The sequence below is a fragment of the Xiphophorus hellerii genome, chromosome 23, assembly GCF_003331165.1.
Source record: "Xiphophorus hellerii strain 12219 chromosome 23, Xiphophorus_hellerii-4.1, whole genome shotgun sequence".
In the NCBI taxonomy this organism is placed as follows: Eukaryota; Metazoa; Chordata; class Actinopteri; order Cyprinodontiformes; family Poeciliidae; genus Xiphophorus; species Xiphophorus hellerii.
This window is the reverse complement of record NC_045694.1, coordinates 19,329,204-19,344,473: the sequence shown is the minus strand read 5'-3', so window position 1 is coordinate 19,344,473 and position 15,270 is coordinate 19,329,204. Positions and strand designations below refer to the sequence as shown.

General features: G+C 42.0%; 1 protein-coding gene across 3 annotated transcripts; it reads left to right on the top strand.

Annotated features, from left to right (window-relative positions):
* Nucleotides 1-6,104: 6,104 nt before the first annotated feature.
* Nucleotides 6,105-14,785, top strand: rlim (ring finger protein, LIM domain interacting). Of its 3 annotated transcripts, none has more exons than XM_032554418.1 (4): nucleotides 6,105-6,240; nucleotides 8,929-9,157; nucleotides 10,714-10,821; nucleotides 10,910-14,785. In XM_032554418.1, the coding sequence occupies exons 2-4, from the start codon at nucleotides 8,989-8,991 to the stop codon at nucleotides 12,616-12,618; spliced, it is 1,986 nt and encodes a 661-aa protein (XP_032410309.1). In that variant the 5' UTR covers nucleotides 6,105-6,240; nucleotides 8,929-8,988; the 3' UTR covers nucleotides 12,619-14,785. The 3 variants fall into 3 exon arrangements, with proteins under 3 accessions (XP_032410309.1, XP_032410310.1, XP_032410311.1); XM_032554419.1 differs by lacking the exon at nucleotides 6,105-6,240 and adding an exon at nucleotides 6,366-6,456; XM_032554420.1 differs by lacking the exons at nucleotides 6,105-6,240; nucleotides 8,929-9,157 and adding an exon at nucleotides 9,164-10,420.
* Nucleotides 14,786-15,270: the final 485 nt, after the last annotated feature.

Genomic DNA, 15,270 nt, shown 5'->3' with positions numbered 1-15,270 from the left:
TGAGCATCTGTGAGGATGGTCAAACATTCCCATGAACACACACAAACTATTATGGATGAAGAATAGGATGTCATTCATAACACGCAAAACTATGTAGTAGCCCATGTAGTGTAGGTAAAACAATATTTTGTAGGGAAAATTTTCTAATAGGAAATACATATACAGTAGTTGTTGTGTAATTGAAATACATATAGTTGTTGTGTAATTAGACTAAGAGGGTTACTGTCTAAAGTGTGTCTTTTGAGTCTGTTTAAGACCCTAAAAGGGATGCTGATAACTCTAAATCTGGTAAGGTTTCTCTTTTTTTGAATGGAGCAGGTCGAGAAGGGAGTCATGGGAGGCTATCTTTGAAGGCACTCTCCGGCTCATCCTGGAGGGGGACCCCGAGTCCTTCACAGGCTAGGAGAAATATACAATTCCTACAACAAGTTCTTGGTCTGGCACTCTGTTCCAAAAATCTCCAAAGGGTGGTGCCCATAAGGCATCCTCATCAGATGCCTGAACTCCCTCAACTGGCTGCAACTCCTGTAAAAGTCCTAATAAAGGATAAGTATTTCTTTTATTCATCATAAAGTTTGAAGCTCTTCCAAAGCAGGCTACCCAATAAAACCCAGAAAATTCAGTTCTGGGTTTTGGTTTGGGTGTGGAACTCCAATATTACTAGAGGATCCCATTAGAACAGCATCTACAAAGCATTCTGGATGACCCCATGCCTGAAGAAAGGTTAGAGTACTAAAGAATGCTGTATACCATAGTAAACAAAAGACAAAAAAACATATGTAAACATATGTAAAGCATGACCTTTGTGCTTCAAAAGTCAACTTAGCACTGTTAAGTTGCACTGGTTTCTGTGATGTAAAAAATTAAATAATGATACTGCCTCCCTTAGCAAAGCAATACAACATTTTACATTTATTGTGAAATATCAATTGTATTATTCAACTGAGAGTAAGGAAATCTGTTGCATTTAAAATCCAAAAGAAGTTGCAGTAATCTGATTGCATGAGAGTGCACACTACTGATAAATGTTCCATATAATTTTACTTCCAATTTAACATGTGGTCTAATGACACATCTAACATCAGTCAATGTGTACATGATAAAATTTAAATGAGCCTGTTCTTGTAATGATTTTTCTATTTCCTTATTAGCACCTTTAGCTAAAATCACTTAGAAGAGTCACAAAAGACTCAACGGATTTTATTGTTGCCAAAAAATGTCACTGCAATAATATTAAGATATAAAAAAGACAGTTATCAATAGATGAGACTGAAACTGATCAGGAAAGCCACTAATAAACCAAAAGTAACAAGCAGCTCAAAGGGATTTCTGGTTCTGCATGTGAACCTTCTGTATTCTCCACAGATCTAGATTAAGAAATGAGTTGAAAACAGAATCTGTTCATTCCAAAGAAAATGTCCATGCCCGGCTAAAATCTAATAAAATTTGATTCTGGACTACTGACACCAAGCTTAAACTTCTGGGCCGCAAATATAAAAGGTACGTTTGGCAAGAAAAAAAAAGGAAAATATCACAATCGTGCTTTCATCAGATAACAATATTATTTTCCCCAAAGTGAATTCAAGATTTGGATCGCCTTTCTGTTAGAAAGGCAACATAATAATTTATTTACAATAGCCAAAACAGTCTAAAACAATATTCAACAGGAAAAAACTGAGTTGGGTGTGGACAAGGGACCTCCTCACGAACTGATAAAACATAACTTTTGATGTTTTAAATCAAAACTTTGTGGTTTTATTATTATTATTTCTTTTTTCATTTTAAAAGTGTCATGAAGTGCGGGTGGTGAGAGTGGTGAGGCAGATGCAGCGGACCCAGGTATGATGAATTATGATGTTTAATATGAAAATAACTTAGTCCAAAACAACGAGCAGCAGGCACATGGAAACACTGACGACACAGAAGCTAACATTGACGTTGACGAGGACCCGACGAGGAACAAGGAACACAGGTGGAGTTAAATACACGGGAGGGTACTCACAGAACGAGACACACCTGGGAACAATCAAGGGGAGGACAGGACAACGAAGAGACTCAAGGACACAAAACACTCTAACTAAACACAGAAAAACACAGATCCTGACAGTACCCCCCCCTCAAGGGCGGCTACCAGACGCCCACAAAACAAAAACACAACAAGGGTGGGTGGAGGGGCGCTGGACGGCGGGCCAGAGTCCAAAATAACACAAAACAACCCACCATTGTGGGCGGAAACACAGGGAGGGCCAAGAGTCCAAAAACAACAAAAAACTACCCACTGGGTGGGCGGAGGCAAAGGAGGCGGGAACCACGGAGGTGGTCCGGCGGTCGTCCGCGGCGGCGGGAACCACGGAGGCGGTCCGGCGGCCGTCCGCGGCGCTGGAGGCGGGAACCACGGAGGCCGTCCGGCGGCCGTCCGCGGCGTTGGAGGTGGCGATGAGTCCCGGGGGCCGCCCACAGACGGCGACGACGAGCCCCCCGAGGCAGGGTCTCTGGTGGAGCACAGGGGGTCTCGGTCGGAACGCTGGGAGTCTCGGTCTCGGGTGGAACGCAGGGAGTCTCGGTCTCGGGTGGAACGCAGGGAGTCTCGGTCTCGGGTGGAACGCAGGGAGTCTCGGTCTCGGGTGGAACGCTGGAGGTCAGGGTCTCAGGAGGCACGCAGGAGGTCAGGGTCTCAGGAGGAACGCAGGAGGTCAGGGTCTCAGGAGGAACGCAGGAGGTCAGGGTCTCAGGAGGAACGCAGGAGGTCAGGGTCTCAGGAGGAACGCAGAAGGTCAGGGTCTCAGGAGGAACGCAGAAGGTCAGGGTCTCAGGAGGAACGCAGAAGGTCAGGGTCTCAGGAGGAACACAGAAGGTCAGGGTCTCAGGAGGAACGCAGAAGGTCAGGGTCTCAGGAGGAACGCAGAAGGTCAGGGTCTCGGAAGGAACACTGGGAGTCTCGGAAGGAACGCCGGCTGGAACGCCGGCTGACTCGGCCTCGGGTGCGCCGGCTGGAACGCCGGCTGATTCGGCCTCGGGTGCGCCGGCTGGAACGCCGGCTGATTCGGCCTCGGGTGCGCCGGCTGGAGGTGAGCCGGAGCGGAGCCTCGGGGCCGGCTGCGGGGGCGAGCCGCAGCGAAGCCTTGGAACCGGCCGCGGAGGCGAGCCGCAGCGAAGCCTTGGAACCGGCCGCGGAGGCGAGCCGCAGCGAAGCCTTGGAACCGGCCGCGGAGGCGAGCCGCAGCGAAGCCTTGGAACCGGCCGCGGGGGCGAGCCGCAGCGAAGCCTTGGAACCGGCCGCGGGGGCGAGCCGCAGCGAAGCCTTGGAACCGGCCGCGGGGGCGAGCCGCAGCGAAGCCTTGGAACCGGCTGCGGGGGTGACAGCTCCGGAAGGCGACGAGGGGCCGGGTTCACCGGCGGCTCACGTCGCTGTCTCCGGGCTGACCGTGGAGGTGGCGGCTCCGGAAAGCGACGAGGGGCCGGGTCTGCCGGCGGCTCACGTCGCTGTCTCCGGGCTGACCGTGGAGGTGGCGGCTCCGGAAAGCGACGAGGGGCCGGGTCTGCCGGCGGCTCACGTCGCTGTCTCCGGGCTGACCGTGGAGGTGGCGGCTCCGGAAAGCGACGAGGGGCCGGGTCTGCCGGCGGCTCACGTCGCTGTCTCCGGGCAGACAGCGGGGGAGGTGTCTCCGGAAAGCGACGAGGGGCCGGCTCCACCGGCGGCTCAGGTCGCTGGCTTCCCGGACGGAGGTATCGACGGGGGCCATATCCGGGGGGTGCCAACACCAGTCTTGTCCCCCGGAATAGCTCCCGCTGCAGGTCGGCGAGGGCTTCGGTTAGCTCCGTCTCCTCCCTGCCAGATCTCCGCCTCCCTCCGCTCTGCCTTCTTGGAGGGAACCTAACTCCAGCTGGGTCCATTTCCTTAGCAGCCTCACCGTTCGGTATGGTCGGGTCCTTCTGTCATGAAGTGCGGGTGGTGAGAGTGGTGAGGCAGATGCAGCGGACCCAGGTATGATGAATTATGATGTTTAATATGAAAATAACTTAGTCCAAAACAACGAGCAGCAGGCACATGGAAACACTGACGACACAGAAGCTAACATTGACGTTGACGAGGACCCGACGAGGAACAAGGAACACAGGTGGAGTTAAATACACGGGAGGGTAATCACAGAACGAGACACACCTGGGAACAATCAAGGGGAGGACAGGACAACGAAGAGACTCAAGGACACAAAACACTCTAACTAAACACAGAAAAACACAGATCCTGACAAAAAGTTCGTTTTGCTCGCCAGTCGCATGTATGTATAGGTTACATTGTAGGAGGTAAAAGTTGTTTTTATTTTTTCATTTGTATGTAACAAAGGCCAGATCTTACGGAGCCCTCCAGGTGACATGGGGATTTTTTTTTCTTTTGCGTTACCTCGCAATACTATACTGATAAGTTCATGCGGCATAATTGAATACTGTAAGCCTTTCTTATGGTGACCGCCATACTTTCTCCTTTAATATAAGGTTATGTAAGGTTTTTCATGAATGTTAATATATCTTTGTGAAATATCTCAAGTTTTATATTTTTCTTTAGGATAGAAAGGCACCACAAACTTACGATATAACCAGAAACTTTCCGTAAGTAGGAAAGAAATAAAAATACATCCTAATTTGGACTATTTCTGAGTTATTATCGCGGGGTAATAAGTCATCTGACAGTTTTGATTGTGTCTCTGTTGTGCTGGTTGTCTAAAGGGCCGTTTTCATGTTCAGTTCCATCTCAACCTTAACAGACATAAACATGCAGTGAATAAATCGTCCTTCAATCAGCTTTTTGCACCAAATACTTAATAATAATAAACACGTTTTATTATAATAAAACACGGCAAACTAATGGTGGTAGAGGGCCGCACTGGGTTAACTCGGGGAATCTCATCTGTCCGTGTGTCAATCAACTCCAAACCACTTCTTTGTTCTGTCACGATTATCGATTTATTCCATTTTGATTATCATGCTCCAAACTTTGCAAGGACTGACCGCCCCGATCACCCGCTTCCTCACACACACACAGCCAGCACGCCAGTAACCTTCCCATTCATACGTGATGACAGTCACGCCCACATCGACACACCCACCACCCAAGTGTCAAAGTCGCCTGCTCCTGTCATATCAATAATTACTTATTTCATTCATATGGCTCTTACAGAGCCTCAGTGAAAATGTGTTTATTATTATTAACTCTTTGGTGCAAAACACTGATTGAAAATCGATTTATTTACTGCATGTTTATGTCTGTTAAGGCTAAGATGGAACTGAAAGCAGCCCTTTAAACCATTCAGACTACGAACACAACAGAGACACAATCAAAACTGTCAGATGACTTATTACCCGCGATAATAATTCAGAACTAGTCCAAATAGTTTGGATGTATTTTTATTTCTTTCCTACTTACGGAGAGTTTCTGTTTATATCATAGGTTTGTGGTGCCTTTCTATACTAAAGAAAAAGATATAATATGTCAGACATTTCACAAGGAGATATTAACATACATGGAAAAACCTTACATAACCTTGTATAAAGGCATAAAGTACGGCGGCCACCGTAAGCAGGGCTTACAGTATTCAATTATGCCGCATAACTAATCAGTAGATTATTGCGAGGGAACACAAAAGTATTGCAAGGGAACGCAAAAAAAAAAAAAAAATCCCATGTCCCCTGGAGGGCTCCGTAATATTTTGACCGATGTATGTAAAACCTCTAAGATTTTTTGTATGTTGTTCTTTCAATCTCGCGTTGTCCTCCACTTTTACTACACCGTAACATTACAGCTTCCAGAGCTGTAATGTTAGAGCACCCATGTTCTAAATAAACATGTTTTCACTCTTTCTAACCTATGGGGCATGGGAAAAATTTACCCCTATTTTAATCTGACAGGTAGCGTTTGTCGAAATATTGCCATTAACAAAGCAGTATAAAGAGGTTTAACTGACTATATACATAATATAAATAACACAAGACCCCTATGCTTTTGGGTATAATGGCAAATGTGTGATCTTTCGGGAACAATTTACTCTTGAACTGTTTGCCTTCAGGCCGTACTCCGGGAAAAACTTCCTTTAAATCTATTTCCGGAAAATCATTATAGCCTTCCTACAAGAAAGAAAATGGAATCCTGAGCTCGTACTCTACTAAACCAGTCTTTTTTCTCAATATATTCTTTAAATAGGAATCTTGTCGTCCATCTATATTGATCACAACATCACTAACAAGGTAGAGTGACATTAATTTGTTACTAAAGCAACGCCTTCCGCCTGGTTAACTTGGTTCTTTCTTACTTAGCAATTTTTTAGCTTGTTTGCTTGATGTATGAACGTCACTGGTTGACGTCGTTTGCTAAGTTAGCTCGCGTTGATGCTACAACGGGCATGATATATTTTTAATGACAACATAAGGAGTCTCCAGCAAAAGGAAATAGACATTATACATGTAAATATTCTTCCGTCTTCTGTAATATAACTATTAGTAAATAAGTTGCCAAAATGGAAAAGTTAACTACCGTTAACTATGCCGTTTGAAGCATCTGTAGTTAGCCACTCGGCTACCCGAGCGCTAACTAGCTTAAATGCTATATAACCGGGTCGTTTGATCGTTTTATTATCATATTTTAAACTGATGTTACTAATAGTATCTGGTTCAGACTTTGAATATTTGATTATTTGGGCAACTTTGAAAACCGTCGTCTCTGCATTTCGTTACGAAAATACTGCATTAGCTATCTTACACAAAGCTAATCGGTAGCTAGGAAACGCAAGTCATAAGATGCCATTTTGTTTTTATCTCGACTTTGACCAACATACTGCATGTCGACTTTGACTTTAAAAGGCATAGTCTAAAGATGATTTAATGTATTTGTAACCACTAAGTAGATTTAAGTTGCCGTGATTTCTAGATTAAAGAGTACATTGTTTGCGATTAAAAACCGAAAGGTTTCTTAGCCTTATGACTGGTGTGTTGTTAGAGTGGCTTGTCAGTATGCTTTGTGAACTATGCTAACACAAGTTATAACTACATATTCAGAAGATATGTTTTGTAATTTCACAATTGTGAGTTTTGCAGAGCTTTGTCCGTTCTCCTGTGAGACTGAATGTATAAAATAAGGTGTTTTGTTTAGGTATGTCTTACATTGGTAAAATCTCTAGATGCCTTTTATGTCAAACATTTTTCAAAAAGTAACAAAAGACTTTTCAAATATTATCAAAACAATATTGTAAGATTTTCAGGACAGTGAACAGATTTTAAAATCCATATTTTAGTGGTAATTTGTGTCCCTCAATTTATAGCATAAATAAAATATTGTAAATTGTAACTGTCATCACGAAAATTAGCTTTGTTTCTTGTAGACCTGTACAAAATATTGAATTGCAATTATCACAAAATCAATATGTGCAGTACCGCAACCTCAAGGAAGTGGTTAGTCGTGATATTTAGTTGACAAATAAAATATGTGGCTAGTTGGATCAACTCTTAAGTCCCCTTGACACCCAAAGCTGACAGATTTTTCTGGCCAAGCTGCTTAAGGTCATGGAAAATTTTAGGACAATCATAATGATGGAAACCAAATTGAGGCGGCAGAAAACCATACCTGCTTTCGTCATTGTTATATTAAATTACAAAATGTCAGTTGTATATTTTCCAAATTCTACGTAGACCAAATTTTTAAAGCAAAAAACTCGGGACATTGTTATAAAATATTGAGCAGATATTCTTTCCTAAATTAGGAAATCACTAAGTTTAGTTCTAACAGGTATTCATTCATCAGAAATGTCATGTTTGTTACAACTAATTACTTACTATCACCAATAGAAGTACTAGAAGTATTTCTTTGCCTAAAGTAAAACGCATTCTTTTTCAAGGCGTACCTTGTAGTTAGATTCTGGCATTCGAAGTGTTTCATTTTGTTAAACTGAATCTTTTGTTTTGAGAACAACTCAACTCACACTACCATTCATAGCTGTTTCAACATGGACACTGCTCATATTTTATTTATTTATTTTTGTATAGAAAAGCATGTGTTCATGTATTAAATCAGTTCCTTTATTTTTCTTGTTTTGTATTTACTGTTAAGGCCAGAATTATCCTTTGCTGATTTGGATTTTAGTAATCTTTTAATTTCACTAGCATGTTTCTTCTGAATAGAAATAATATTGATATGTTGGAGTTGCTGAACCAGAGTCCTGACTTGAATCTGTGGAGGGAGCTAAAGATTAGGGTTATGGCAAAGAGATGTTCCAACCTTAAACACCCAAAGCTCGTTACAAATGATGAATCATTGAAAATGCCACTGTAGACACGCCAAAAGCTCGTCGGCAATTATTAGAGAGGGTTTGGTTGCAATTCTGTTAATAAATAAGGCTAATAAAAATATTTTTGTAAATGATTCAGTAGTATGTAAATCATTTTCAACATGCAGCTTTTATTCAAGCCTAAACAAAACATGTTTTTTTTTGTTTTTGTTCAACCTGTCTCATGCATTGCCTTAACTTTTGGGAGATGCCTGGGTAGTTACTAAGCAGAAACAAACTTTGTGGTTGAATAAAAATTACTTTAAATCTCAAATCTGCCAAGGGTATGATTAATTTTGGCCTTCGTTGCAGCTACTCACAAACATTAACAAACCTTTTTTTTATTCCGGTCATCTTTGTCATAGAGTTTTGTTATATCAACAGTAGGACATGGTGTCCAGGCTATTTTATCAATAAAGGTAAATAATTCAGATTGCAAATTGAATTCTAGGTGTGTTTACTTTGCTAGCGGTTACCTAAAAACTTTATCATAAAATAACTTTTTTTGAGGAGAAAAGACAGTCAATTCTTTGAATGAAATACAAATGACTGCTTCATACTCACTGACAATAATTACCTCAAATTTGTAACGATGTATTGTTCTCATTTCTTGCAGTTACTGGATCTTGCTCAAAGTTGCAGAGTATCCTGTTCATTTTTCTACCCTTCAGAGTCAATGGAAGGGTCTGACAGCGTAGAGCAAGGTGGCGGTGACCAGCCAGAGTCGCAGCGCCGAAGGCAGTTGGATCGTCTAGACCGGGAAGAGGCCTTTTATCAATTTGTCAACAATCTCAGTGATGAGGACTATCGTCTTATGAGAGACAACAACCTCTTGGGCAATCCAGGTGATGAAATATAAATTAGAATAATTTTCTCCTGCATAAGGATGGTAAAAGAAATTTTGGCCAGATGCACTTAAAAAGAGAAAGCTGAAACCACAAACAACTAATTCAAAAAAGGCTGTTTCACCAAGGATTATGTTTTTGCCTCTGAATCAGCTTATGTCAGAACTTTAAACTTGTGGTTATCAAACCATCTAAACTGGTATTTTTTAACACAATCAAAACAGTGACACTCTAATCTTTATGATTTTTACAAAATTTTAGAATGAAGAACACAGAACTCAAACTGTACTACACTTACTACAGGAAAATCCAGTCCAGGTTTGAGAAATCTTAAGAATGCTAGATTTTTTAAATGGAGCTGAAATAATCTGATCCAGAAGCCAAAACAAGGGTGAAATAGACTTTTACTGCAGTGCTGAATAAGAATCCAACTTCAACAATGTGCTCATTTATGATTTGTGGACATAAATATGGTAAAATGGCAATCTGCATTCAAAAATCCAGAATGTTATAAAAACGGCTAAAAAAGAAATTGGTTTCTGGAAAAGTTTGAAATTAGAAACACTTGATGTCATGTTTCTGTCTCCAATTTTATATGTAGATATAGAAGTATTTAGAAGAGATATGTATCCATGTTGACAATTTACACAAGGGATTTGTTTGTATATTCAGGATCTTTTGCAATGATATTAACATAAATCAGTATTTATTTAGGATTGCAGCAAATAGTAGGATCAGTAACTGCCTGCAAACCGCTAGCCTGGTTTAAGTATAGTTATATTGAGCCTGTTTTTTCTTTTCCTTTTTTTTACTTAACTGTAATATATATTGTAAAAGGCTGGCGTTCAGTTTGAACTCACTATACCAACTGTGTCCCTGTGGATTGTTGTCACATCAACATCTTTAAACAAACTTTGGTATCTGGACCACCAAATCCTAAATATCATGAAGACACAGTTTACAAAACCAAAGCATTGTTATTGCTAAAGGACAAATAGTGGACAATGTAGTATCACATTGATATGATTTTTTTTGTATAGTTTGTCAACCTGTTTTTCATATCATGTATTCAATTTTTTCCAACTTTGGCTAGTTTCCGCTTTTTTCACTATACTTGTGTTTGCTCAAAATGCAACCGCCTGTGGACAGTCGAGGATGTGCAGTCCATTTCTGTCCCTGGACAGTGGGTGGGAAAATATAAGTTTGCAGCGTCCTTTAGTGGAGGACCAAGGAGGGGGAATTAAATGGACAGTGGCATACCTGGTAAGTCTGGAGGTTTTGTAGTTTTGTCCTGTTCCTGCGTTCGACCAAATTGCATTCAACTTGAGTTCGAAGTAACAGGTTTTTAGATTATGCTTTGGCTTACTAAGAACATTTTCTCTATGTAGCTGTATTTTAGTGTATCTCAGTCTTAGTCTTTCTTTGTTGCAATTCCACATTTTGTTTTTATTATAAAACTTTAAAGTTTTTTTCCCCCAGCAGTTTGCTAGAGAAGAGAAAGTGGATAATGCCTTCAAAGTAGTACTTAATAAAATATTTGCTGATATTTTTTGCAGGGGAGGTAACTGAGGATGAGCTGTTCAATAGACTTCAGCAAATCAAAGACGGTCCAGAGCAGCCGCAGAATAACAACCCAAGCACAGAAAATACAGAGGATCCCGTTGGTATGTTTACAGGATCTTTCAGATTTTAAGTGCATGATTTGCGTCTGAATTTAGATGTAATTTGCCTTTGGCTTTTGTCCCCAAATAGAAACTCCAGAGAGCTCTGAGGACTCCCAAGGTGGGGATAGCTTGCTAGACTGGCTCAACACAGTGAGACGAACCGGCAACACAACTAGAACTGGACACCGCGGAAACCAGTCGTGGCGAGCTGTGAGCCAGACCAACCCAAACAGTGGTGACTTTCGCTTTAGCTTGGAGATCAGTGTGAACCGCAACCTGGCCGAACAGCAGGCCGCTGCTGAAGGAGAACAGGGGCCTTCAGAGCAGCCTCCAGCGGGCCAAGAGGAAGAAGAGGTTGCAGATCCTGAACCACAGGTTCCTATGGAAACGGAGGTTGTGGAAGAACCAGTCGTTGAAGAGTTAGCTGTCATTGTTGAGCCAGAACCTGAAGAAACACCTGAAGAAGAGGTTGCGTCACAAGAAGTTGTCGAGGAACCTCCCAGTCCACCCCCACCTCCACCTCCAGCTCCAGTTGTAGCAGAAGCTTCACCAGAGCAACCCCCACCTTGTTCTTCTCCACGAAGGGGACAAAGGAGACCCCGCAGCCGTAGCCCAGAACCACGCAGGACCAGAGCCCGCTTAGCCAGAAGCCGCTCACCTCTCCGTTTGGATCAGCTAGATGGCATACCCGGTCCGCGACACACCTACGGCTCTCAGAGCCCCAGTTCTTCCACTGACACACCTCCAGTGCCTCAAGTGGAGGGCAGTTCTCGGACTCGACAACATATTCTCTCCAGGCAAAGCCCAGCAGACGACAATGTTCATCCACCCAGTGTCGAAGCAGAATCAATCCCGGAGGCCCAGAATGTCAGACCTCAGGAAGGAGAACCCAATGGGAATGAAGGAGGCTCGGCCGAGCGCCGTCCCCCGACTATAATGCTCGACCTTCAGGTGCGTCGTGTGCGTCCAGGCGAATATCGGCAAAGAGACAGCATCGCCAGCCGCACCCGGTCACGCTCGCAGAACTCCAACAACACTTTTCTCTATGAGAGTGAGCGAGGGGGTTTTCGCAGGACCTTCTCGCGCTCCGAGCGTGCCGGAGTGAGGACCTATGTCAGCACCATTCGAATCCCCATTCGTAGGATCTCCGACGCAGGGTTAGGAGAGGCAACGTCGATGGCTCTCCAATCTATGATAAGGCAGATTATGACGGGCTTCGGCGAGCTAGGCTACCTCATGGATTCCGACTCAGATTCTTCAGATTCCAACCGCGGTACCGGGACACCCGCAGATACGGAATCCCTCACCAATCCAGATGCTAGTAACGCTGACGCATCTGCTGCTGATGAGCAACCATCGGTTGCTGCTGCTGCTGCTGCTGGAGCCAGAGAGAGGACAGTTGAGACAGATGTGGATGAGGGTCTTACTACTGGCCCACAGGCTTCTGGTGGAAGGGCTCGACTTAGACCCCCCATCAACCTAGAGGAGCCCAGCTCACTGCCTTTCCTACGACTTGCTCACTTCTTCCTCCTGAATGACGACGATGATGACCAGCCTCAGGGGCTGACCAAAGAACAGATTGATAACCTCTCCATGCGCAACTTCGGTGAGAGCGACGCCTTGAAAACCTGTAGCGTCTGTATAACGGAGTACGCCGAGGGGAACAAGTTACGCAAGCTTCCCTGCTCTCATGAGTACCACGTGCACTGCATAGACCGCTGGCTCTCTGAGAACTCCACCTGCCCCATCTGTCGCAGGGCTGTCCTGGTTTCAGCCAACCGAGAGAGCGTGATCTAACTCTTAACAGACTCCAACCTTTTCAATATTTCAAACTAATTACACATCCAAGTCATGTAAGATGCTTTGAAGAAATGTCTCCACTATTGAAAATTATTTTTTTCTCATAATTTGTGAGTTTGATCATTATGTTACAGGTTTCATTTGAGGTGCTCAGTCTCTTGACAGGCATTCAGACTCTTAAGTTGACATTTGCTATTGTTGTCCAGAGCTGAGCAAAAGCAGTGCATGCTGTTGATCAACCTGTTGTTTCCATGCAGTGATGCACCAAGTTATGTACACAAGCAGACCTATAATCTTATATTGAACCCTTTGATTATAAATGCTGGTGCACACCTCCAGGTAGTTCAAACACTTCAGATATCTTCTTTTGGTATGAATCTTAATTAGCACCTCAAGCACAATTCTTAGTTGCAGCAGTTTGAAAGTATTAGCTGTAAATAGGCTTGTAAAAAAATAATTTTGACTCTTTGTATCAGTGAAATGGTTTAGGACTGTAAATTATAGGATCGGAGTCATTTCGGTTACACTTAAAGCAGTTTCAAGATGGGGAGAGAATGAGCTTGCATAGCAGACATATGTTCACATGAGTTGGTCTGCCGGTGACGGTGTAACTTGTGCTCCTTTTTGTTCACATGACCAAATCAAGACCCTTCTCTGGAGTTCCATTTGCCAATACTCTGCTAGGTTGTTTAAAACAAAAATTAAAAAGAAATGTTGCTCTGGCATAAAGGAAAATATTTGGCATCCTGCAGTGTTTTTTTAAACAGAATAAATATCAGAAATGGGGATCTGCCTGCATTGGCTTCAGGTAAATTTTGCCCCTTTTGACAATTTGTACCCACATTTTCCGCCTACATGTTGCCATTTTGTCTTTTACCATTTACATTTCATACCTGTAAACAATACATTTCTCACACTTGTCCTTAGCATTGCATATCATTTTTTTGTTAGATCAAATAAATTATGCAAATTATGGAAATTTCATATTTTTCCATATTTTATGAAAACTTTATTATATCCAGTTTACAATGTTATAGGTTATCAGCCCAGTTTTAGCCAGTTAAACCTCATGAAATATGATGGAATTATAAAACTTGATCAGAGTAAAGCAACTCTTAAGCAACAACTTGCTGGTAAATATCATTTATTGGAGTCATAAAACTATTTCCTTCCAGCAGAGGAAGTAGATTATGAAAAATTACTTTTAAGTGGAAGTTGGGGACAGAATTTTTTTAAAAAAGAAATGTTGACAAGGCTGTTGAAACATCTGGATGCAAATGGGCAAAATGATCAGGAAATGTTATTATGGTCAGGAAATTTAATTTTGTAGGCGAGTTCTTATTTCATAATAGACTTAAAATTGAAGTTTAAAGTTGTCTCTCTTCCACTATTTATTTCTCATGTACAGTGATTCATTCCCCTTCTTTCACCAGCAGTAAAGGTCTGATAACGAGCTCATCATAATTCTCTCGTACTGGGTTAGTCATATATTCAGAAACTGGCTTTAATCGGAAATGATTTTAACCTTATCTCAAGCCAGAGTTTGTCTCTAAAGGGTAGGTCCATCATATTCTACAAGTTGCTCAATATTTATTAAACAATGGCTTAGACTTTCAAACATTGACAGAAAATTCAAATTTCAATAGAAAATCAAGAAGTTACCCAACTGCTTTATGAGCAAATCTTCCCAAGTGGTGTGCAATATTTGCAAAATGTACAAGTATAGTAAAACAAACCATGATTTAAATGTGTACTATTGTTAAAAACTGTTTAAATCCTAAATGAAGACTTATAACCCTTTACAGTATGTGTTGAAGTTGATTTTATTTAGAAGCTATGTAGGTTTTAATAATTAATAAACAGGAACATTGACCAGTAAAGGAGCTGAAGGGCATCACTTATTGCCATCCTGTTTCTTGTTTCACTGTTTGATGTCTTAGCCACAATTATTACCTCCCCTCTGCGGGACACAAATATTTGAATGCAAGATGTTGAATAGCATTAACGTGTAAAAAAAAAATTAACTGTGTGTTTCCTTTAAAGGGGCCGAGCTTCGGTTTGGCCTCGTTCTGTGACCTACCCAGTGCAGGATGTTAACTGGGTGTTTTAATGAAACTAACCGCTGAATTAAATGAGTTGATATGCTATAAAACAATACATCAGAGGTATGAGTTCTGTGCTCTGCTTGTGGTGACGTTTTTTATGATGGTGCATGTATGTGCTTAAGTCATTCATTTGTAATGCTTTAGTAAGACATTGCTGCAATGTTTCCATTTTATCTTTAGGATGTTTTCTTTGGTGCAAGAGATCTACCAGTAACACGCCAAAGGGATGCAGCTGTGTTTTATAAAACATCATTTGTGTCACACTTTTTAAGGCCATTACGATTTAGATTTCTCACCCAAGTTAAAGTACATTTAATTAACCTGACCAGAGTTCTTACTTCTCTATGACATATTGCGTTGTCTTTTAGCATTTTTCAGGCATGGGTAAGTATGAAAAATTGTTTGTACTTACTTCTTATTCTGTTATATAAACAATCAAAATTTCTAAGCAATAAAATGAACACTACAATGATTTATATGTAATTTAAATCCTTAATCTTTGACTTACCACACCTCGAATAGATTTTTTGGAGAAACCTACTAG